The sequence below is a fragment of the Montipora capricornis genome, chromosome 4 (genome assembly GCF_036669925.1).
Source record: "Montipora capricornis isolate CH-2021 chromosome 4, ASM3666992v2, whole genome shotgun sequence".
Classification (NCBI taxonomy): Eukaryota; Metazoa; Cnidaria; class Anthozoa; order Scleractinia; family Acroporidae; genus Montipora; species Montipora capricornis.
Window position 1 is genome coordinate 32,502,488 of NC_090886.1, and position 25,266 is coordinate 32,527,753.

At 41.5% G+C, this 25,266-nt stretch overlaps 2 protein-coding genes across 4 annotated transcripts in view; one reads left to right on the forward strand and one right to left on the reverse strand.

Annotated features, from left to right (window-relative positions):
- Nucleotides 1-5,461, forward strand: part of LOC138045949 (GATOR1 complex protein DEPDC5-like) — a 44,640-nt gene extending 39,179 nt beyond the window's left edge. The window contains exon 22 of the mRNA XM_068892591.1: nucleotides 4,400-5,461. Coding sequence (XP_068748692.1) covers nucleotides 4,400-4,895 — 496 coding nt within the window. The 3' untranslated portion in view covers nucleotides 4,896-5,461. The remainder of the gene's footprint in view (nucleotides 1-4,399) is intronic.
- A 3,767-nt stretch (nucleotides 5,462-9,228) lies between these two features.
- Nucleotides 9,229-23,461, reverse strand: LOC138045953 (hepatocyte nuclear factor 1-beta-A-like). 3 transcript variants are annotated; one of them, XM_068892597.1, is made up of 6 exons: nucleotides 22,998-23,461; nucleotides 18,023-18,222; nucleotides 12,758-12,917; nucleotides 11,768-11,970; nucleotides 10,024-11,002; nucleotides 9,229-9,357 (listed from the first exon to the last, which is right to left on the reverse strand). In XM_068892597.1, the coding sequence occupies exons 1-5, from the start codon at nucleotides 23,315-23,317 to the stop codon at nucleotides 10,029-10,031; spliced, it is 1,857 nt and encodes a 618-aa protein (XP_068748698.1). In that variant the 5' UTR covers nucleotides 23,318-23,461; the 3' UTR covers nucleotides 9,229-9,357; nucleotides 10,024-10,028. The 3 variants fall into 3 exon arrangements, with proteins under 3 accessions (XP_068748698.1, XP_068748697.1, XP_068748699.1); XM_068892596.1 differs by lacking the exon at nucleotides 9,229-9,357 and having other exon boundaries at nucleotides 9,883-11,002; XM_068892598.1 differs by lacking the exons at nucleotides 9,229-9,357; nucleotides 22,998-23,461 and adding an exon at nucleotides 19,372-19,509 and having other exon boundaries at nucleotides 9,883-11,002.
- Between the last annotated feature and the right edge of the window lie 1,805 nt (nucleotides 23,462-25,266).

Genomic DNA, 25,266 nt, shown 5'->3' on the forward strand with positions numbered 1-25,266 from the left:
GGCCCTTACCATGTTGCTTGAACTGCTAGATCTGTGAGGGACAAAAGAAACGAAAACAAAGAGAGAGGATGAGACGAAAAGACGAGAGAGGAGGAAAAGAAGGGGTCTTACCTCGTCGACATGCAGGATGGTGTACCCTTTCTCCACCCTGCATGCACCAAGTCCCCACTAAGGCGGCTTTGATGTCCGAATGGTCACACATCAAAGTGTTGTCCATCAAGGATCAGTCAAGGCTTTCTTCATGGACTGGATGGAGAAGCTGTCAGGTGGTAGCAAAGTGCACTTGGGCAATGGAGGTCAGTCGTCCCTGGTTCGTAGAGGGCTACTCACCATACTTGTTCATCTAGAAGTAGAGATGCTACTCTTAGGCCAACGGAAGAGCTTGTTAGCCTGCATATTGTCCATGGTCCTGTCCAGCAGGAGGGCATGGGTCTTGGTGCATTGGGGGTAGCCTACGTGTAGCCGTACCCTCCCCCCGAAAGAAAAACGAGATGAGGGAAACTAACGAGCTGGGCCAAAATCGTGTTCTGTGACGTCAAGATAATTTATGTAATTTCTGGAAATAATTGGTATTTGCGCTGAAGTTTGTATTAGATATATTTCTGTTCTTTGGAACTCATTTGCAAGACAAAGTCTCTTTTTAAGTGCATACTGTGTTTTTGAGAGATTGAAAAGGACTACGAGCGATATTATTTTAGTCCAAAGCAAGAAGAAGACAACCTTTCACGTGAACAGTCTCGAACAGTCGAAGTACGTTTGCAGACTGTGTTATTGTATTGCTTATGGATTCACTCACTTGCCATCGGTTTCAAACTGATTTATTTGTCTAATGGAACATTGTTCGAAATTTGAAAATAGTTACAGCTTAATTCTTGATGGTGATACAGTGAAATAGATAAATGACAGAGTGATATCAGTTTACCCAGTGGTGTCTTGTAGTAAATTTTTTCTGTATAAAGCAATGAAAGTTTGTCCAAGCTCGGAGTTAATTAGACCTTCATCTCATTTATCGAGACAAATAATCACCGTTTAACAACGATACAGTTATGCTGTCCTTAAGAAACGGCAAAATTTGCAGCACAACCTTGAGGAATTAGAAAAATCACTGAGAAGCTTCTACGCAGAAAGTTTGGAAAAAGATCCGCTTGTTCTCCAGTCGAAGGCCAATCGCTTACAGGAAGTTTCGATTTCAGCATACCAAAGCGCCCCAGCCCACCTCTGATTCAAGATGATTCAAGATGATTCAAGATGAGCAAACAATTCACGTTCCTTTTGCACCATTTTCTTCTCTAATGTTATCATCACCGCCGCGAAAGCGAGCGTAGTTAACGTTGCAATCCATTTTGACCAATCTGTGTTCTTGAAAGAATTGACTAAGGTAAGTGACCAATGAGAAACCAGTATCTATTTTCTCACTAAAGGCGTGACGTCATGGAACACGATTTGGGCCAGCTTTTCGTAGACGTTCCCTCCCGTTTTTCGTTCCGGGAGAGGGAACGGCTACATGGAGGCTACATTGTGGGTGGCAGGTGCAGCAACCATTAATTAAGCACTGGTAGAACTCGTGCGCAGTGTCTGGATCATACCCGTCCACAATGTGTCGGGTAAGGCAATTTTCACAAATGTTGAGAACGAGTTGGGTCTACGTTCCATAGAGGGGCTGGTGCTCAGTGGCACCATTGTAGGCCAAGCCCAGTTCCTCTCAAAAGTCAACAGCACCCCCTTGACCACTTGAGAGTCATGCCATGCGACCCGGCATGCTTATTCCTTTAAGCATGTAGTACTGTCAGGCTGGCAGGGAAACCACGTAGGTCTGGTGATCAGGCGTGTGGAACAGGTGCAGAAAGTACTCCCATAACCTGAAGGTCTTGGGAAAGGAAAGGAAGAGGGACAAGGACTTGATGAAGCGGACGGTTGTGGCAAATTAAACAGAACCAAGCTTACTATTATGGAATGTAAACAACCCTTAAAATTGCATTGTTGAGGTTGCGAAGCTATCTGCTATTGAAGCAGGTTCTTATTCAAAGTTTTAGAAGAAATGGAAAAGAGTATTCTCTGCTCTTTACGCTTCTTTTCATTTTGCATTGACCCTCCTTGAACTCTACTTTGAAATTATTTCATTCGATTAATGTGGGGCTCTTCTACTTCTGCTTAAGTACTTAATGTTCTATTGCTAGCGTTGTTGTTTCTGTCTTGCTCGTTCCTTGGATTCTACAGTCACGTGTTTTAGGGTTGTACAGGAAATTGTGCATGAGTTTAGTGTTAGTTTGAGGGTAGACCAGAAACGTGTATGTGAAAAAAGGCCGAGTAATATATGCCGTTTTCCGCTAATGACGTCAAACTCATGTTTTAAAATTTATTCAGAAATGTACAAAGGCTTCAAACAAGAAAAGAAATCGGAAAAGTTTTAGGCCTTTGTACATTTCTAAATAAAATTTGAAGGCAAGAGTTCGACGTCATTAGCGGAAAACGGCATTTTTAGACTTATTAAAAGGCCAAGTATATGTAGGTGTTGGCCTGTACGCCCCTCGAGGCTCCATTGACGTACAGATTGATCTGTTTGAATGACGTGTTTTGAAGAACTTGTACATGTTGGTCATGAACATGAACTTGGTGTCGTTGGCATCCACAGCAGCATTGGGCATCAGATACAGGCCTGTTAACCATTTGCAACTGGTCACAGAGGCCATCATGATTCTGACGTCATCAATCGGGAGCTGACTAAACGCCGACGCCCACGGCAACGACGACGCTACAAAACAACAGTTTTAGTGAGCAAAAACAATGGCTCTGCACGTGCCTTTTACATTTTGGTACATTTCTTTGCCGTCATCTCCTAAATGACGACGTGAAATGACCAAATTCAAGGTTCTGTGGAGGACGTTAGCACATGACGATGAATTTTCAGTTCTCTCTCTACGCTTTCAACTCACTCATACCAGTTTAATTCCTCGACAGTTACTGCACCTTTTTAACGCGAAACGACATGAAATAGTTTCGTAGCCGTCGTCGTCCTCGTTTCGTAAGCTCCCTTTGGATCCGTGTGCAACATGGAGATAGGAACGAGACTGACGTTTCAGTCGCTATCATCGGTTCAGGGAAGGAAAGGAAAGGAACTTTATTTAAGTGTCTAGTCCTCTAGTGCTGGAGCACTGATTGGAGACGCTGTAAACTGAAATTAACCAATTTAAGACTAATCCAATTAAATGTTGGGTTTTCAGGCAAATGTACTTTAAAGGCTTTGCTGGTATTGTTAGGAAATCTGGCAAGGGGTCACATAGCAAGACGATGTGTTCCATTGTTTTTTCTTTAACGAAGATGATGACAAAGATGCAATCATACTCGAAGGCGTCGATCCGAGGGAACGCTAGTCAGACAGCAGTCCATTCGTACTTCCATAATAGCAGGCTACCATCCTTAGACGCGATCATACTTGATGTGTATGGGGGGCCATATGGAGGAGTTCCTTGTAGTTCTTTCCCAGCAAAGGACTTTCCACCATGTTTGAATAAACTGACATTAGATTTTCAACGACGTGGAGGGGCGTAACAGTATTTTCTTTGGGAAAGCTAGTCAGACGGCCATCATTGACGGACTGAAAATCCCTCATTGGCCAACACGAAGCGTCAATTGTACATGTCACTCAAACAATACTCCCATTGCCTCGCAAGGTTTCTCTTCACTCCTACTTTTACCACTTCGTTCAAAAAAATTCATTCAGGTCAGAAAAAAGGGTTTTTTTTCTTTCATTTCCTCTCGCCTCAACTGGCATCATCTGGGCTCTTCAGCCTGGTCCTCCTAAGGCAGCCATATTGTGAGACATTATCCTTCATCCGGGTCCTTTTCCTCGTCCTCAAATCGAGACCCCCCACAAAGCCACCAACCCCATGAAATGATGTCATCTCCCCCCTCCCCACCAATTAGAGCTCACTATTTTCAACAAAATACGCTATTCACAATTATTTTCCAAAAACGTAATTTTAGAGGGTCTTTCAGCAGTGCTGTACCATTGCCATGGCAATAGTTTGGGATCCACTGACATCCTTTTTATGGGACATTGTTTTTCAGTGAGTGATTAACCCATTGACTCCTGGGGGTTCCCCACTGACGAGTAAAATACTAAGTATGGCCGGTTTAGGCCGGTTCAGGGGTGAAAGGGTGTAAAATTACCTGACAATAGTATTACTCAAATATTAAAACATTTCCCTTCTGAAAGGATCAACAGTGTTTTAGTTCTTTTCCATTGGAAACTCACTGTTACATTTGAAAAAGACTCCCGAGCCTCCTTACATTTATTTAGCATTGTCAATTTGCAATGTCAAAGTTCTTCTTTGTTTTTGGTTTTGCGGCAGTCATTGGAAATCGCACTAAATGGGCAAATCCTTTCTTTCCTTGATAGATTCGGATTCATCCGCGACTCGCCGTATGGCTCGATGCACATGAATTCACCCATGGTTTCAATGACACCAGTGCAATGTCGTGAGAACGACTACGTTCACACGAGTGGTGTCGCATTTGTCAGAATCCCGCACTGGGAGGAGGACATGGATCCGGTTGGCTGTCGTGTGACCAGGTCAGAAGGAAAGGGCCGCTGCATGGGGTTCCAGTGGATGCCAAACTTCATGCTAACCAAACGCTGGCGATCAGCTGCCACGGGCGACCAAGGAGCCAGTAGCAAATTGAGGAATGAATTTGAAGACTTTTGCGCCGACAAGAATGGCTCGCTGGAGGCCTTCTGGGAGTCTTGCAAGGAAAGTGCAAGGAAAGCAGCGGGAAGCAGAACAGAAGTTGAACGAACCATCGTAAGCGACAAAGAAACAGAAAAGGCTGAACAAAATAGGGAAGGAGCTATTAGTGATTCACTGGAGATTGAGAGGCCAGAGGGTTCAGACTAATAATTTTGGCTCACAGAGGGTATGAAACAAAGAGATGCGAAACAACTGTAAAAGTACTAATCGACTCGTAAACATCAACGCAGAATTACACTTAATTGTTCCCACCATACGTTGAGAATTTAGCGGAATAGTTTCCTTGATTTCCGAACGAGAGAAAACTATTTCGTAGACGGCGTGTTGTTTCATTTTTTCTTAATCACCTATTTACAATGTCGAAACCCAGGTGAAGGCAGCCAGGGCCTCTAGGATTTAAACCAAACCTTCATGTTTGAGATGAATCGGAATCAGTGTTTCAGCCGCACGAAAAATGGGGCGAGACAAAAACGAGGGGGAGGCGGAGGTTTCCTTCCTTTCGTCCCACCTCTTTTTGTCTCGCCCCACTTTTCACGCGGCCAGAACATCGAAAATCGTGTATGTTCCACCCACGGAGGCTAGAATCAGTGTCGATTTGAGCTTTCTCAGTGAACTGGAAATGAACAGGAGTTGACTGGAACTGTCGGTCTATAAGTAGATGTCAACGGTTTGGTTAATCTTTCAGTCCACTGTTGGACATTCAAGTCATTAAGGGTAGCCTCTGTCTGTCATACTTGGCCCAGTAGTCAACCCGTTCCCGGGTAGATTTATTTTTTTACCACAATTGCTTGTAATCTCGCAATCTGATTGGCTAATTTGCCGTCGATAAGAGTCTAGACAATGCTGTACGCGTCATACTCGCGTCAATTTGTCACGCAATGTAATAGCCAATCAGGAACGCCTATTTTGGGAAATACACCAATCATATTACGAGAAAGTTATGTACACCGCTTGAGCTCACCGCTTGCTCTTTCTTCGTGTCATGATTTTGGTCACGCTCTGAAATAAAAACTTTCTTTAGCGTTGAATATTGTGGTACACTGTCTGTACTCTTATCGACAATGATATTCCTCATCACACTGGTCAAACTGTTGTGGCCATCCTCTCCCGATTCTGGGTGTGGGAATACGACCATTGACAACAATAATTGTTCAAAACACATGCAGAGCGGGACAGAAGCTTGGTGCTCTGAGGAAAGTTGCTGACATAAAGTTAGACCCCAAAGGTAGTGTCACAATTCAACGTCCAATAGCTCTTCGTGTGAAAAGGGTTTACATAATGTGAGTTCGTTTTTTGAACATAAATATTGCATTTATTTCTATATAAAATAATAAATTATTACAGTCGATGTTTTTTTTTCTCAATTCTATAAAATAGAACATCATGAAATCAATGATCTTAATTTCACAATTTTTCAATGAAATTTCTGAATGCATGTGCAACATAAGTTTTTAAAAAATTAATAGTCTTTGTCACTCGCCTTTGGATAAAATAATCTAATAAAGTATGTAATTTGATAAGAATCTGACAATGATGAAAAATAAACATAAATAATGTGATCCAGCTTTCGTTATTTAATTACATAAATTCCAACCTTCAATATAATTTAGTTAATAATAATTATATCATTGTACTCTCTCATGGTATTCCAATCACAACCATAGAAAGTACTCTCATGGAATCCACTTTGATTATGCTAAAACTTCAAATTTAAAATAATTGACTGCCTTGTGGCATAACTGTTAGCAATGTTTCAACCTTAATTTTCTTAGATTAATGAATAACATTGCCTGCCAGAAAATCTGTTTTTTTCAGCTCGTTTCACCTGGGTGCAAAAAGAACCAAAACAACTAGATGCCCACAGACTATGTACAACACAAGTAAAAACTGCTTTTCAAGTCTCCCGATTGGTCAACTCGACAGTGCTTATCAAATACAATTCACCTCAGACCAGCAGAAAAGAAACAAAATGGATTCCACTAATTGTTTTGGTAGTACGTTTTTGGTTTTTTCTTCTTGTGAGCTACTTACCAAAACGTTATTTACCTTCATTCTATTATTAGTATTTTTTGTTGCTGCCACAATAATTTATATACATAGTGAATACCCGTGACTATTCCCTTCCACTTCAGTGAGTGTAATAATAATTGTTTATTATTTTACAATTTAATGAATGTAAGAGAAACTGTTATTGATGACAATGGAATGACAGTTCATTATTGGGCTGGGGTCATCACTTTGTAGCAAGGCTCTAAACATCAGCTAATGGAAGAGGCCACACTTAAACAATCTAACCATAGTAAAAGAGAGTTTAGTGTGGTATACACAACTTTTATGGTGATCCCTTTTTTAATTTATTAAGGTAACAATTTGGTTTGTTGCTTAGCTATGGCAACAACAGCAAAATACCCATAAAATTTGTCACCCACACTTGACCATACTTAATGCATGATTATATTGTGATCCCAACGAATGTCATCAAGAACACTTCTTCAAAGAGCTACTATCCTATCTTCATTTTTTTGCTAAATTCTCTACTTTCTCAAATCCCATAATACACCTCTTCTACCCTCCCCCCCCCCCCCCCCCCCCATAATAAAAAAAAAAATGGAAAAGGCATTGTTTTGGATTTCTTGGGACATGTTGTCCCCGGAGAAATTGCAAACAATGATTATGCAAAATTTTGGGGGGTAAAAGAGAATTTGACAAAATAGAGAATGACAGCAAAACAGGTTGGATTATGATTTTAGGATTCTTCAATGAACTATCATGCAATAAAACCTGTACCACAAACTACATGTAAACTGCTCTTTATCAGTTACATGTATGCTTCAAGTCATCAAATTCCAAAATCCAAGAAAATTACAATGAATGCATTACATTACAAGCTCAAAGTGCCCCTGTGATAAAAAAAACTCACTTCCCATTTTTCTTTAGATTTGAAAGTGTTTTTGCTTAACATCTGACTGGCAAAACTCTGAGCTTTGATTTTTATCCAAAGGCTGTTTACTTTGAGTGTACCAATGGTCCACCATTGCTCACATTCAAAACTGACCGAATGGAGGATTGGATCCAGGGAAAAGTGACGTCAAAGGCTCACCAGCTTAAAATTTCAGCATGTGAATGCAGCTAATTATATATGCAAAGCACGAGTTTAAAAAGTCTGAAAGCCCACACTCCTGTAACGGAAAGGTAAAGCCTGTTACGAGCCTAGAAAGCCCATTAGACCAGCGCTTATCTCCGGTTTCTGTAGCTTGAAGTTACTAGTAGTATTCCTACTCTCCCCTCGATGGGATGCTGCACACTGACCATGAGGCCAACGCACCTCCCACAAAACTCCTGTGCTGCAAAATTAATTCTGCAGCGTACACACACATTACATCCTTAAACTAGTGAGCCTTTGACGTCATTTCTCCTTGATGCAGCTCTCTCAAGATCTTAAAGTTAGTAATGGCGGACCATTAAAATAGGAAAGTTACAGTGAAAAGTGTCATTTTGAAATGAAGGCTTAAAACTTTGGTCGCTTAGTGTTTAGTTAACACAGATTTCAAATCCAAAAATGGTCACAGGGGCACTTTAAGTAAAAATTAGTTTCTATTGGGCTTTGACAGTTTTGTGAACCAGCAGAAAAAAAAAGAAGAAGATGCCTGTATCATGCTAATTTGAAACGGATAGATTGGATTGTCTACCATAATACACCTTATTCCAAAATGGGCGCTGATTTATGCGGATACAAATTGGCCCTTGTTGCCTTGTTCAAGATAAAATATTCTTTCAAATTTTAACCTTAAGAAGAGGGACAGGCATCAAGGGCTTATTTGAATAAAAACCAAAGAATATTTAAATGGCGGCCATTTTGGAAGAAGGTGTATGTTGGTATCAAACAAGTTCGTGACCCTCCTTTGAGTAATAGCTGTGTAGTCTAAAACAGTAGAACATTCTATGGGTATGCCTAAGACAGCAAGTGACCTTGTTTTAAGGACGGTGCCTACTAATTCAAAGGTATTTTTGCGCGCTTTACTGAATATGCGGGAAAAGCAGATCTTAACAAGTGTTACTGAAATCCAAAAAGAAAATTGAGTCTAACCACGCATTTTTCGAAGATAATAAATTAATCAACAATGTTTGTAAAAAGCTTTAAAATACAAAGCAATGTATGGCATTCTTTTACAAATTGAAGCTTCATTATCAGTTCTCTGAAAAATGCTTGGTTGCCCTCAGTTTTCTTCTTGGATACCAAGATCGCTTGCTAAGTTCTGATTTCTCCACACACTTTTGAACCGCACAAAAATATCCCCGTGTTAATAAAGACCACCCATAGGAAATTCGAGTATCTCGAGATGCGCAGAACATATGCGCAATAACAATAGTGGCACCGTCCTTAATACAGTCCTGTTTGCAATAACAGCATAAGTATCATAATGATGGCTGTGAGGCCTGTCTATATCAATACAAGGTCACCAACAGCCATTTAAAGGCCAGATAGCTCAGCCACAACTAAAAAATGACTGATTCAACCCTGCAGGAAACAGTTCCCATGTAACGTATGAGTCAGAGCAAACAGAGGGCATATGCAACCTTGTGTTCACACAGGAAATGGCAATAAATGCTGGAGCAAAGGAAACAAAATAAGTTTATTCGGTAAGCTTGTGCAGTCTAAGCATAATCAGCGACAACCAGTGGGATTGAAAAGCAAATCAGGTTTTTTAAATTCTACCATTGACTTTTCTGCAGACAGTACCGGTAGATGGATGATTAAAACAAGACAACAAGCGATCATAAGCTCAACATGGCCTCTTGACCTGTTCTGCCTCAGTAAAGATATTCATTTAATGACTGAGAGCTATTAGAGCACCCTTTTGGGTAGCCTGGATTAATGGTAAAACATTGTTGGAGAAAGAATATTCACAAATGACTAAAGAATGACAAAATTTTGCAGAAACAAAATTTGTGTCTTAGCATGCAAAATGTATTGACAGACGTCTGAAAGAATTTTCTTGTTTCAAAGGACTAAATTTGTTTCTGCAGTGAGCTAGAATGAGAACCCGTTTCCACCTCCCCTACCACAATTGTTCCAAGTTTAGCCTCAATCTGTCATCACTCAGCTTAAAATGGAAGTTTGAAATTTCAACCCTATGTTAAATTCTCAGAAGATCAGAAACTGGGCACCTAAGACCCCTTGATTGTAATTTATACTCTTAAAAGTGAAAAACGAGCAGACAGCTGTGAATGTGTCAAAAATAATCATAGCCTACCTCTAATTTAAGAAACCTACCATCATCATCTCCCTGAAATACCCTCCACAGACTGCACCTGAGCATTTGTGGAGCTCTGATTTTCGTTTTTGGCCTCCCCACATGGCTTTCCACTTTCATGCCTCTCTCCTCCACCTTCAGTTGTGATTGTTACATTTTCAGCTATAATAGTTTCATCGTCTCCATTTTCCATTTTGATTCCTTCACATTTGACTTTTGTTATACCAGAAGGTGTGGCATTGAAAGTCATAGCGTCAGCTTTCTCAGCTACCACATCCTTGACTGCAAAATTGAGTTTGACTTCAAATGTTGGAGATTGTGGTTTCCTTTCCTGACCACTGTTTGTTGGAACAGAGACCGCAGGTGATCCTTGCACAGCTGGTATTTGCACCATTGATGACATCACTGTAATGGGCTGAAGAGCTGGAGGCAGTGGCATATTACCGGTACTACCTGTGACAGGCTGTGGAGGTGGTGGCATGGGAAGTGTTGTCATGGGAACAGGATGCATTTGGATTAACTGCGCTGCTCCAGTCATTGGTGTTACATTTTCTGGCAGCTGTGGCAGGCCATGTGGGAATCCATCCATCCCAGTAGGCACTGATACAATAACTGGCATTTGACCAATACTTGGTACAACTGAATGTTGGGCCATGCTTGACACTGGCATTACTTGTGATTGGACAGCTACTTGGCTACTAGCAGGAATCCCTGGGGAAGGCATCATTGCCATATTCAGTGATAACTGTTGGGAAACCCTCGCAGGGACAAAGCTGCTCATCATTGCAGACGCTCCTTGATGTTGACTGAGCTGTGGTCGAACTTCCTGCCCGGTAGCTATTTGCCGGCTATGATTGAGATGGGCTGTACCTGGCTGCAGCTTTTCCGTTTTAACTGGATCTAATGGCACAGGTTGTGGTAATGAGACCTTAGCCACAGATGGCACTATAGAAGGGGATGTGGCAGGAGGGACTGTTGATGACTGTAAGGTTGGACACTCTACAAAGGAAAGGAACTTTGTTTAAGTGTCTAGTCGTTCTCGCACTGGAGCACTAATTGGTGACATTATAAACTGAAATTAACAATTAACGCAAATCAAGTCAAATGTTGGTTTTTGAGGAGAGGGGAAACCGGAGTACCCGGAGAAAACCTCTCAGTGCAGAGTGGAGAAGCAACAAACTCAACCCACATGACGCCGAGTGTGGGAATCAAACCCAGGCCACATTGGTGGGAGGCAAGTGCTCTCACTACTGTGCCATCCCTGCACTCCACTCCGACTGTAACAGCCACATGACCTGGAATATCAGTGCAATTAGTGCATTCAAGTGACATCATAGTTCTACTCTTATTTGGGATCACCAATGCCAATTTTTCGTTATTAAAATTTAGTTACCATGTATGCCCAAAAATTGGACTACCGGGGTATTAATTTGCTACAGCTAATAACTTTCCTGCGACTAACAAACTTAGATCCAATTCTCTGAAAACATGCTACCAAAATGTTTGAGGGCAATATGTTCTATAACATAAGGCTTAATCCCACTACGTAGCTGGCCAATGACAATTCTCTAAGCTTAGAAAACATGTTGGGCACGCAGAAGGCAGAATCCTTCCAGTTGTAAAAGACTGGCACAGTGGTGTTGGGTTGGGTTTTAATTGGCGGGGATCAAACCGATGATCTTCTCTCCTCATGTTTGAGCTCAACATTAACAATAACCCAAGTTGTAAAAAAATTAAATGACCTTCAATCATACCCATACCCACCTTTTACAGTAACAGGAGCTCCAGGATAGGTTGCTGCATCAATTGCTAGTTTTAATCTAAAGGTTTCTTCTTTACGTCTATTAGCAAACCAGTTATAAACACGGCTCTCAGTTACCAGGTTTGGACCAAGCCCCTCAACATTGTCATAAGGAACACCCCTCTGGTGGCATTCTGCCCTGTTACAAGCCTCAACCAGTGCTTCTCTGAAAGAGATGTTTTCCTAATTTATTTATTTCATCAAAGACAACTTAACAGTTTTCCCTTTCTCAGGCTACACTTAACTCATCTGGACTGAGTGAGCACTGATAGAGGTTACAATAATATAATATAAGTTAGAGGTTTCAGGCTTATTAATATTTTACATTATGCCCTAGTAATTGGGCTTGCAATGAGTGGCCTGGGTATGGTAATTACTACACTTAAGCAGGAAAAGCCTTGCTCTACTGTATTCGTCTTGTTCACACTTGTATGACTGTAATTATTGCAGATAAAAAGAATTTAGCATAATCAAGGAACTCACGATGTCTGTTCAATAGACCTTACTCACAATGGCCACCATGTTGGATTTGGTAGTATCATGCATACGAACATCATAGCCACAGATGATTTGTTTCATGTTAATTGAATGTTTATCTCCTAAGTAGTAAAATAGAATGATTACACAATTTATTTCGATGTTTTTTTTAGTGAAAAAATGAGCAAATGAAGTAGAAAGTCAAAATGTCAAAGGCAATCAAAAGATATAAAATTATTATAAAAGGCACTTAATTCTAAATTCGAAAAATAATGTACTTTTAGCAATGTTTTTTCAATTATTTTGACGAGCCGATTTTCCGCTATTTGTCTTTTTTCCAATGTTTGCCCCCAGCATATCACATGGCTCATTTGCATGACAATCTGAAAACCAACATAGCAGCTATCATGAATAAAGCCTATTGCTAAGAAGTACACATTCCTAAAATACAAGCAGTCAGCACTGCAGATACCGACCTTTCTTCCTTTGAGGGATTTTTTTGATCTTCATAAGACTGGTATAGAATATCTGTAGAGGCTGGTCCCCATTTAAAGCGATTTCTTCTAGTCTTCTTGGCTGGAACTCCTCCATTACTTTCCATTTCAGCAATAACCCTCTTCCCAGGGGAATTGTATTCTATGATTAAAGGAAGAAATGGTACATATCCACCTACTTGATTTCTTCACAGGTTGAAAACTAGTGCATTATCCATTGGCCCTTTGGCTTGCTGTGTGTTTGCAATGTATAGATCACATTTACAATAACAAATAAAGGCATTAGAAAGGACATGGTGGTCACCAGTGTCAGGAGAAAGAAACACAGGTTTTTCAGCCATTTAACCCTTTGACGTCCAAACCGGCTGAAACCGGCCAGACTTAGTATTTTACTCGTCTAATGCCAGACGATTTTACTCTGTCTAACGCCAGAGTATTTTACTCTCTCTGTGCGGACTAAACAACGCACTTATCCAGAAGCGACTACCGGTACTCTCCGAGTGTGATTTGACATTGGCCAAGGCGACACAAATTGCCTTATCGATGGAAGCAGCGGCAAAAGACTCACTCGAGTTACAAGGGAAGAACGAGTCAGAAGTAAACAAACTGAACAAGCAAAAAGGAAAAGTGGAGAATGCGAGAGATGAGGTAAGGTTAAAATGGCCTTGGTACCGACGTGAGTCCAATTTACATTCATCAGAAGCGTGCCATTTTAAGAATGAGACCTGCCGTAAGTGCAGGAAAGTGGGGCACATCCGATCGGGGAAAACCGAAGAAAGTGAACCAAAAATTACACTCTTTGGGGGTGGACAAAGTGCTGGATGATGACAGCTTAATAGGATCCTTAGAAGTCAATAACGTCAGACAGACAATTGATAATGTTATCTGGGTTGAACCAAAGGTGAATGGACACAACCTAAAGATGGAGCTGGATACAGGTTCAGCGATATCCACACTACCTTTTCAAAAATACAAGGAATTGTTCCCAAAAACACCCCTTGTAAAAACAGAAGCCATTCTGAAGACATATCCAGGAGAAAGGCTTACACCTCAGGGCAAACTTTATGTTCGCGTGGAACACAACAACCAAGTCAAGGACTTGACATTATATGTCGTAGACACGCACGGTCCTGCTCTGTTTGGGAGAGATTGGCTGCATCAAATCCAACTTGACTGGAAGCTCATCTGTTCCATTGCCCACATGCAGCCGACACAGGGACCTCAGAAAAGACTAGAGAGGCTCCTTGAAGATTACAGTGAAGTATTCCAAGATGGAGTTGGCACCCTCAAGTCGACGAAAGCAAACCTCACCTTAAAGGAAGGTAGCCAACCTAAGTTTTGCAAAGCAAGACCCGTGCCCTATGCCATTAAACCAAAGGTAGAAGTAGAGCTGAAGAATCTGGAAAGAGAAGGTATAATACATTAAGTCATATTCAGTGACTGGGCGACCCCTGTTGTAACAGTAGTCAAACCAAATGGTACCGTACGCATCTGTGGCGACTACAAGAACACAATAAACCCTCAGCTGGAAGAATACCCACTCCCCCGCATTGATGACATTTTCGCAAAGCTTGCGGGAGGACAGTCATTTACTAAAATTGATCTTAAACAGGCCTATCACCAGATGGAGTTAGATGAAAATTCTCAAGAGTATTTGATGATCAACACTCATCAAGGGTTATACCAATATAACTGCCTTGTATTCAGAATAACCTCAGCCCCAGCCATTTGGCAAAGATCAATAGATCAAGTCTTAGACGGAGTGGGAGGTACAAGTTCCATTCTGGATGACATCATCATTACAGGCAAGAACGACCAAGAACACCTTGACCACCTGGGAGAAGTTCTATTAGGTTGCAAGAACATGGTAATACAATACAATACAATACAATACAATACAATACATACTTAATTGAAAGGCTCCCCATAGGGGCTTTTCAGGGCCAATGAAACAAAACGAAACAACGGAACAGAACAACAACAACCCTTAAGAATCCCAACTGGCCAGAGGCAAACCAGTTGGCTATTTACAAGTGCAGCTGGGAAGTTGAACCAGGGACTACCTGGAACAAACTCAACGAGTGGTCAGAGCGGGTCTTGAACCCGGGATCCATGGATTTCAAGGCAAGCGCCCTAACCACTGGGCCACACTGCCTCCACTGCCTTGTCTAGGAGCAAACCGGGAAAAGTGCAAGTTCTTCCAAAAGAAAGTAATCTACTGTGGCCATGAAGTAGACAAGGATGGATTACACAAAACACAAGAGAAAGTTGATGCAGTTGTCAATGCCCCAAGGCCAGAGAATGTCCAACAAGTTCGTTCATTTTCGGGACTAGTGAACTACTACCACAAGTTCCTGCCCAACCTAGCCACCACCTTAAACCCCCTGAATTAGCTCTTAGAACAAGGTAAACAATGGAAGTGGACCACAGAATGCAAGGAAGCTTTCATAAAAGTGAAGGAGCTCATCGCATCAGACATGGTCCTCACCCACTATGATCCCGGACGACCCTAAGACTAGCCTGTAACGCATCACCAGTTGGCATTGGAGCTGCCTTGTCACATTATGGATGACGGCTCGGAGAGACCTGTCGCGTTTGCATCACACACCCTCAGTAAGACAGAGAAGAATTATTCTCAGATTGTTAAGGAAGCATTGGCACTAGTGTGGGGAGTTAAGAAGTTCCACCTATACCTCTTTGGTCGCCATTTCACACTTGTAAGGGATCATGAACCTCTGACTTCAATTTTCCATCCAAAGAAAGGGATACCAGCAATGACAGTTGCTTGCCTACAGCGTTATGCGCTCTTCCTTGCAGGCTTTAATTACAGCATTGAATACGAGAACACCACCCAGCATGGAAATGCTGATGGGCTATCACGCCTACCTGTAACAAGGGACAGTAAACGGTGGACGGTGGACCCCGTAGAGGTTTTCCAAATGTCTCAGATAGACATACTTCCAATCAGTGTGGGTATGATCCGCCAGGCAACCCAAAGGGATCTTGTTTTATCGCGTGTGTTAGAACACACAAAACAAGGGTGGCCAACAAAGTGTGAGGAAGAGCTGGAATCATATTACAGAAGAAAAGATGAACTTACTGTCCAAGACAGCTGCCTGATGTGGGGAACACGTGTGATAATCCCATCAAAGTACCAGACACAAGTATTGAATGAACTCCATAGTGGTCACCTTGGTGTTGTTAAAATGAAAGCCTTGGCCAGAAGCTACGTGTGGTGGCCGGGGATGGATAAAGCAATTGAACAGATGACAAAAGAATGCACGGGCTGTCAACTCGCCCAGAAAAATGCAGAAACCGCACCATTGCACTTGTGTGAATGGCCAGCTCGTCCCTGGCAACGGATACACATTGATTTTGCTAGACCATTCTTAGGGGAAATGTTCCTCGTTGTTGTGGATGTGCACTCTAAATGGCCAGAAGTGGTAAAGATGAATTCGACAACGGCCATGAAAACAGTTGAAGAATTGAGAGAGCTTTTTACTACCCACGGCTTACCAGAACAATTAGTCAGCGACAATGGGCCCCAATTCGTAGCCGAAGAATTTAGATCCTTCAGGAGAAACAATGACATCAAACACATATGGTCAACGCCATACCATCCCGCTACGAATGGTTTGGCCGAGAGGTTCGTACAAACGTTCAAACAAGCTCTGCGGGCAGCAGCAACTGAAAGGAATCCACTCTCCTGGAAACTGGTGAACTTCTTACTAGCCTATAGAACAACACCACATGCAACAACAGGGGAAATAGCAGCCATGCTACTTATGGGAAGGAATATTTGGACAAGACTTGATGCACTAAAGCCCAACATACGGAAGAGAGCAGAGGATAAGCAGCAAGACCTGGAGTTGAATCTAAGCAATAGGCACAGACCCAAGCTGGATGTAGGTCAAGAAGTTGTTGCCTGACACTACAGTGGCGGAAACAAGTGGATGCCTAGGGTCATAAGAGCTCAGAGGGGACCCTTAACATATGAAGTTAGAGTTGCACCCTACACAGTCTGGCGGAGACATTGATCAACTCAAGGGGTCTGCCCTGCCCCTAAGATCTGACCAAGGGGGCGAACAACAACAACAGAGCCCAGCTGTGTTCACAGCTATCCTGCAAACAGCAAGCAATAATTGAAGAGAAGTTCCGCAGTTCGCGACACCTGACAACATCGAGGGTTCAAGTACAGAGGAACATATCAGTGCCACCCCTGTCATTACTTCAAGGGACCAGGCGACTGTTGCCCTTAGCAGTACGGGGACACCGGCTAGACGTTATCCTGCTCGGTTACAGAAACCACCTGAAAGACTGAACTTATAACTGACTTTGCTTGTTTGTTGAACACACGTGTCTGTAATTGGGGGGAGGGATGCCATGTCACAACAGTTATTCAGCTGTGTTACCAGTTCACATGCGCACGCATGCCATGTGCTTTTAATAAAACTATTCGACTGTTGTGTTAGAGAACAAGTCCATTCTCTGTCGTGAGAAACAACATTAACAAGACACAATAGGATAGAAAACGCTAGTTTTTGAAGACTTCATTCCTGGTGAGTGGAGAAGGGGCCTATAAATTAAAGAGTCAGGCCCTGGGATGGAAGTTTTCTGACTTAGGATGTAAGCAAACTGAAAGTTAACTTGTTGGCTAAATGACCATAACTCTCTGATTGTAGCACAAAACCAATGGTGATCTAGTATGACGAAACAACATTCTGAACCGAGCAGAGTCTGTGCTAAGATGATGTCAACAGCTTAACAATGAACTATGCAAAAAAACAACCAAGGCATGAAAAATAATCACAATGACCATCAGGTTCACGAGGCTCTCTTTCACAGCTTCTTAGGCTGGGTTTTTGAAGATAAGTTCCAACCAGTATCACATTAGAATGTTTCTTTCTATCCCATAATTTAAGACACATAAAAATAGTGGGGAACGTCCAGATGGCAAAAAGTGATGCACACTATAGACAATAGTCATAAATGGCGGCCAAGAAATTATTCTTTTGTCTTCGTTCTAATCGTCCCCACTAGCCTCGCTTTGGAGCAAAAATTGTTTTGAATTTTGTCCATGCTAACGAGGCTAGTCAGGATGATTAGCATAAAGAAAAAAGAATTAATTTCTTGGCCGCCATTTATGAATATGGTCTACATAAAAAGCCTGTCGAAACCAGTATAATAAACAAAATTTACTATTTCCTTCATTAAACAACGTTATATAATTAGTATCTGTTTGCATACGTTCTATGACTTCTTTCCTCTTCTGTTCGAACCAAGTGTACAGAGCGGCTCTCTTGTTAGTTTTCATCGGTGTGCCCTTGTTAAGGTGCTGTGAGAGGTGGCTCTGATTCAGACCTGTAGATTCCACCACTTCTCGTTGTGGAATGTTGTGCTGTTGCATGTACATTTTGATTACTTTGGCAGCTTGCCATGGATCCATTCTAGAGAAGTACAACCAACAGAATAAGATGCACAAAGATCAGTAGCAAAATCACTTGTAGTTGTTTACGTTAAAACTTGTCATCATCATCATCAAACCTGTGCCCAGGTATTGGACAAATGTATTAATAATATTTATTTATTAATAGAACTACCTGCTTTTGTAGAGGTGATTAGCTGGCTGAATATAACAGGCCTTATGCATGATTACAAAATACCACGTATGCTCAAAATTCACCACCAAGCCTTGTGTATACAAAAATTATTCACATCATTTGGACTGCAATACTGTTTGCACATGGGTTTTCTTTACAAGTTTGCTCCTTTGGGATTTAGCTCATGCTAAGATTTACAAGTTTGATTTTTGAATTAGAGGCTTGGTGGTGAAATTAGCTAATGAGACGTCATCATGCACAAGGCCTATTTCATCATCGCTGAGAATTCCTACGAAGAATTGAAATTTGCCTAAAATAGTTAATTGCTTGGCACAGGACACCACCCTACATTTGCTGTAAATATGCAGAACTGCACCACTGAGGACCTGTTAATATGATTCTGGTTGACTGGACTGGCTCAGTTTCCAAAATAAATTCGGTTCTGTTCACAAAAGAAATTTCATCCCAGTTAACGAGATCAACAAGTGGCAATAGGGACCTTAAGCAAGGACGACGAGGACGGCTACAAGAAGGCCACAAATTTGCATATTTAGTGGACAAAAACAATAGCTTTGCACGCCCTGCACGTGCGTTTTACATTTTGATACATTTCTTTGCCGTTCTCATCTTAACAATGACATGAAATTATCAAATTTGAGGTCATGTGGAGGACAAGAGCACATCACGATGAATTTTCACTTTTCTTTCTAAATATTCACACCGTTCTCATCAATTTTATTCTTGGTTTTGTGTATTCACACTTTCCAAGCCGAGCAACATGGAGTAATCGCAAAATTATTACAGTGACCGCAAATAATATTTTTAGACAACGCTCTCGTAGCCGTCGTCCTTGCTTAAGCTCTCTAATATGACCACTCAGGCACAAAATCTAAGGAACAAGCCTAGCAAGAATGTTATGCTTTTATTGGTTTTGCAAACCCCATTTTACATGCAACAGCAATAATAACAAAATCCAAGGTAACATGGCTGGCTTACAATAAGTGGAGGCATAGTTGTTAGCATGCCATTCTCCCGATTCCAAGGGTCGCTGGTTTGAAGCCTAGCTCTGCCATTGTGTTGTTTCTTTAGACAAGAGACTTTATTCCACTCTCTCTCCACCCAGATGTGTAAATGGGTACTGGCGATATACTGCTGGGGGTAACCCTGCGATGGACAAGCATCCTATCTAGGGGGAGTAAATTCTCTCAGTTGCTTCATGCTATCAAAACCAAGATAAGCTCCGGCTGTATGGGCCCTTGGCCTGTGCGCTAGTTTACCTCTTGACCTTTTAACAAGGCTGGAGCATTCGTATGGAAAATTATCAATTCCCAGTAGCCAAATCTCAGTCACCAGGCTAGCCCTTTTTTTCACATGAACAAAGTGAAGTTTCTCCAAAATAAAGGCAAAACGGTCAACTGGGCTTATGTGAAGAGGCCCTGGAGTCCAAAAATAGAAATTTCACCCTCAATACTTTGGGAGTGGGAAGGGAAAAGTGCAAATGTCAGGTGGAGAAAAGGCAGCTTGTCGTCTCTCAAACACAAGAACAAACGAAGTGTTAACAAAATTTCTTGAATGTTTGACCACACGTAAATTGCAACCAAAAATAATTAAGGCCTCGCAAACCAGAAACATGTTTTCCCTACAAACAAAATGACACACTGATGAATGCATTCTTAATGGCCAGACACAAAATGATAAGCATCTGCCTGCATACAAAACATGGACTACGGTCCATGGAGCATCCCTTTGGACTCGGTCCATGGACTACCACTGTTGTCCACCCATTACTTTGTAAAATTACAAGAAGAAAAATCTGGCAAATTAAGCAGGAGCCCATGACTAGGAGTGCACGTGTTTGAACTCCCATACTAAGGCTGTGTCATGGCGTTTTTGCAGACCAATCTATTTTTAGACTACCTTTTCTGCAAGAAAAAAAAGACTGTTCCCATTCAGTGATGCTATGATATCAAGTTAGTTCTTGTGATTGGTCATCGAGCTCTTGAGGGAGTCTCATTTGTGGGAAATTCAATCCAAAAATAAATCGAGGTCTGTGAAAAACCGTGACAAGGGAATATAGGGTTATCGTTTGCTCCTAGATATGGGCTACTGAATTAAGCAATAATTATCTCTTATAGACACCCACACAATCTATTTGGTGGCTCCAAAGGGATTCACCTTTAACCTGCACTTCAAATGTACATTCATCAAGCCTTCACTGGCACAAATGAGCCCAACAAATTGAATGAATGAATATCCTGTTGGCCACTCCCCTAGGGGCTTTTCAGGGTCAATGAACAACACTGTGGGGGACTTAAATTGCCAAATCCGCCAATGAGAAATTAATCTGCTAGTGGATTTAGTACCCCAGGGATCCAAATCTAGGGTGCTCCAAATTCGCTAGGACGCCAGCCTGGGTTTTGATCCCATGACCTCCAGCATAGTACTCCGATACTCGACCCAACTGAGCCAACCATTCGGCTGAAACCTGACATATACGCCAGGCCAAAAAGGCATGCTAAGTCCCCAAAGAGAAGGATGTATGCAAAACATGATATGCTCCCAACTGAGTGGCCTCATTTGCTCACTTGGTAGAGCATTGCACTAGCACCGCAGAGGTCATGGGTTAAAGTCTTGTTGGGGGCACCTGAATGTTTTATGTGTCTTTAAGCCTGCAGTAATTGGCCTTAGCTGTTGCAATATCCCTGTCCATGTATCTATTTGTATTTTCATTTTCTGTTGTGGTTGTATTCTTGTAGTGTTTGGACAAAGCTAACAAATTAAATTAAAATTAAATTAGAGACAATTGCTTAAATTGTCCAGATAAGTGCTTGGATCACTTCTCTTTTTTGTCTTAAGATTTTCCTGCTTGTAACTGTACAAAATGAGGGGTGGTCCACAGGGGTGGTCCATGGACCTGGCCCCAGTTGTTCAAAGGGTGGATAGCACTATCCATTGGATAACTCAATTGGTTTTGCTAGTATTTATCCGCTGGATAGTGATTTATCGGGTGGATAACGCTATCCACCTATTGAACCTGTTTTGTATACGTCCTGAACATCTCTTTAACAAAAATATATCAGACAAGGACATCAAAGATATTTGAATGAACTTTGTCAATCAGGAAACCTCAAGCCCATACAATCAATATATTGGAAACCACACTGTAACGGCCCAGCCACTTCACGAAAGTCAGATAAAGTATTTTGTTGCATTAAAAGAAAATAGTGCCTTGGGACAATACTACCCAGGTAATTTTCCAAAACTGTACTTTCTGTAAAAAATTGTGAAAGATTTATTTCAAACTTACTTCTTTGTTTCTCTGTTTGCAGGCGATTACGAATGAAAATTGTTCTGTCGACAAAAGATCTCATAACCAACGAAATATTGTCACTTCTGGTTAAAAAATACCCTTCCCTGGTTCTATTGCTTCATAAAAATTAAGAGAATTATAAAGAAAAAACCGTTTACATGGACGGTACAAAAGTACGTGGTAAACAAAGATATTAAATAAAGGGGCGACGTAGATTTTGGTCAAGGTTCTAAAAATTGACCAAAGTAATTGACCGCGCTTTGACTACAGTGGAATTTAATGGCCAACCGAGATCATGTTTCAAAAGGTATGAAAGTCCGTTTTCACACGGAAACAGATAGAGCTAAATGGCTTGCTGTGGTCTACAGAAGAGAATTACAACTGTACATTTTCCTAGTACGTAAATCCATTTGACTAAATTAAACTATAATTTAGCCAATGCATTAACGAAACTCGGCAAGCAAAAGCGCTCAGTGATTTCACTGGCTTTGTCTGTCAACGGCCGAAGTCCCAATGGAACTAAAGTACAAAAATCAAAACTTTAATTACAACATTTAAACCCAGCGATGTCACGTCTCGCTTCAGACGATAAAGACTCTGTAACGAAATAAAATATTTATGAGCGAAATTATTTCCCTCACGTTCTTCAAGTTAATATTTAATCGTCTTTCTCTTATGAACCAGCCAAGCAAATAATTAACGCAATAGCTTTTATATTCACAAACGCAATATATCTTGGGAGTAGATTTCATAAATAATGCAAAGCGACCCGATACGTACTTGTTCGTTGCTCACAAGCGAGAATTGTTTAGAAATGTGCCGTTTGTTTTTCGATTTCTCGTCTCGCCTAAATGTACTTATAAGGATCTAAAATGAAGCACAGCTCTTCGAGAATGCCACTGAAGAAAAGATGGATTGTTTTCTCAAGGCTGACTTCAGTAACGCCGACAAGCAAGTCAAGATTCAAACCGAAATTAACAACACTTGTCGCGTGCCGAGTTTAAGTGAGTTACAATGAATCGATCAAAGTTAAATTGGTGGCGTAACGAGAACAAAGAAAGCTGGGCGTGATTTTATTAAACATGGACCAGCACTCCGCGAGATTGCAGGCGATCGAAGTAAGGTGAGAAAGATTCCGAGAAAACTGGTTTAATTTAAAAACGTAGGCAGATAAGTAACCTATTAGAAGTTGACAGCTTTTTCCACTGAAGCATAACGTTGCTCGATTGCTACGTATAAAAATATAGTGATGTCGTGCGGCTTACTACAACAAAGCACTTTTGGTGGAAAACAGTTCGATGTATTTACATACCTTAGCATATGCTCAAGGAAATTTATTTGCTGTTCCGCTTCGAAGCGCGTGTCTTGATACACTGAGCGTTTGGCTGATTCGTCAATTTTTATGTTACTATCACTGGATGAAGAATGCTGCGGATTACTGCAATATGTTGCTGGCTTGTCAGTTTCTTGTTTTTCAACCGTCGCCGGGTTGCTGGTTGCGTTCTCGGTGCAGAACGCTGCCTGATTAGCATACAACGCATCCAAGGCGCTGAGCAGTACATCTTTGGAGATGCCACTCTCCACTAGCGCTCTAAGAAGCTGCTGTTGAAGGCCAGTAAGAAGATCAGCCATAATGCTGTTGCATGGCTTATGAGCCCTGCGGGACAACGCTTACTTGCGCGGCTACTGGCAGACTCCATCTTGAGCATGCATTCATTATAGGTCAGCGCAACAGCGGGGGGCCCCGTCAAAAGCGCGAAGATCGTAATTGCTGTGACGACTCAAAGCGTTTCCTTCACAGACCAGTACAAGGGTAAGGGTTACTTTGCCAAATTACGACAAAACACAACCCACCCTAAAGTGGAAACTTGGTACCATCAGTTGAGTGAATAAACGTAAATTGAGCAATATTGGGAGATTCGATAGCTGATTTATGGAGGATCGAGGATTAGCATAGCCTATATACAGCCGTCCCCTCCGTTAAAAAAAAAATTGTGGTATCGATTTTTTCCTGAGGGGAGGGGACAGCTGAAAACAGGCTTGGGTTAGCCATTCTCTGTTCTTTTAATAATCACCCGCCGATGCAGCACCAGATTCCTTACAACTGTAAAACCTACTATGAAGAGTAACTCTCGACGAGTAGAGTTACCTCGTTAAAAAGGAAACCCACTCGTAAATAAATACAAAGGTTTGCTGGTTGCGCTGAAACGACCTAAATGATATCTTTGTTTGTGTTTGAAGACCGGTCGCACGACAGAATTCCATATCCTCGTTGGCCTATTAATCGACCGTTTACTCGGTCGGTGTAACACGCAGAATGCAAATTGCAGACTGCAGACCAGGTGTAAAACCAGGTGTAAAATGCAGACTTGAAAGAAAATACATAAAATTCGGTATAGACTTTTTCACCATCCCACAATGCAATATGTTTTGGGAAGGGGGTCTTTACACAAAAAGAATACAATTACAAGAGCGATCGGGCACCAACTGTAAAATAAAGGAGAATACAAGTTAATTACTCTTGGGACTGTATCATGCTATCATGCTTCAGTGAACTGGATATCCATTCTTTTAGTGCAAATAAATCCATCCCCCTCCGAAATGAACTGTATTATGGGATTGTTGAAAAAAAGCGAATACGACAATTTTCTGCAGGGAGTGTGTGTTTCAGTTTCTAGCTGTTGCGAAGGATTACAATTACATCACGTAAAAAGCGATTACGATTCCTACCATATGCCACTTGGATTGTCTTCAGCCGACAAAAATTCTGAAACTACATGGAAATCAGCGTTCTTGAGTGTATTTTATTTATTGAAGGAAAATTTGATGAGACGCAGTCATTTCGTTCGACTCGCGGGAATCACGCAATGCTACTCGTATTTAAAGTAAGAAATGTCACGCTTTACAGTTCGACCCGTCTTACCGTGGCCGCCAAACAAAGTTTTTTAAAAACTTCTACGCCAATCAGGGTGTGCGAATTTGATTGACAGTCACCCCTCCTTGCAAAGATCGCACGATTGTAAGTTGCACATCGTTGCATAGGTTGTTAAGTTGACGTACTTACAAGTAGTTGTCAAACGTGAAAGTTTGCTGGGTAGCCACGGCAAGGAGTGTTGCACTGTAATCGTTGAGGGTCATTATGTGACACTTTCCCTGGCGGGAACCACATGTCAGCAATCATCAAGGTCATGAAATAGGTTCAAAAGATCATGCAAATCACGAAACAAATTGCTCAGAACCACGTGGCGTCTGTTGTGACGGCATTGCGTGACGTGACATGTGGTTTCAAACATTTACTCAAGTCTGCGTTTTACCCCTTGCCCGCAGTCTGCTCTTTACCCCACCGCTGTATACTTCATAATTTTGGGCAACCCGTACGGGATATAAAACGTTACGTCCTCGTTGAATGCTTTAACAGAGGCAAGGGCAAGTAATAAACTACCCTGATTTTTCAAAACTTCCCCTCGACTGAGAAACTACAAGGCCCTTTCAGTGACAAAGTTCAAGGTTCGAAACGGTGGTCACAAGATTGGTTTACAAAGGTGCTTATTTAAATCAAGACCACAAACAAATGCATATGC

Excerpts from the sequence above, each read along its gene's own strand:
- LOC138045953 (XM_068892597.1), bottom strand. The coding sequence starts at position 23,317 with ATGGCTGATCTTCTTACTGGCCTTCAACAGCAGCTTCTTAGAGCGCTA. Across the intron at positions 11,971-12,757 it reads AATCCCTCAAAGGAAGAAAG|AGAAGCACTGGTTGAGGCTT; the intron begins GTCGGTATCTGC and ends CATCTCTTTCAG. Across the intron at positions 11,003-11,767 it reads AGCTCCTGTTACTGTAAAAG|AGTGTCCAACCTTACAGTCA; the intron begins GTGGGTATGGGT and ends TTTCCTTTGTAG.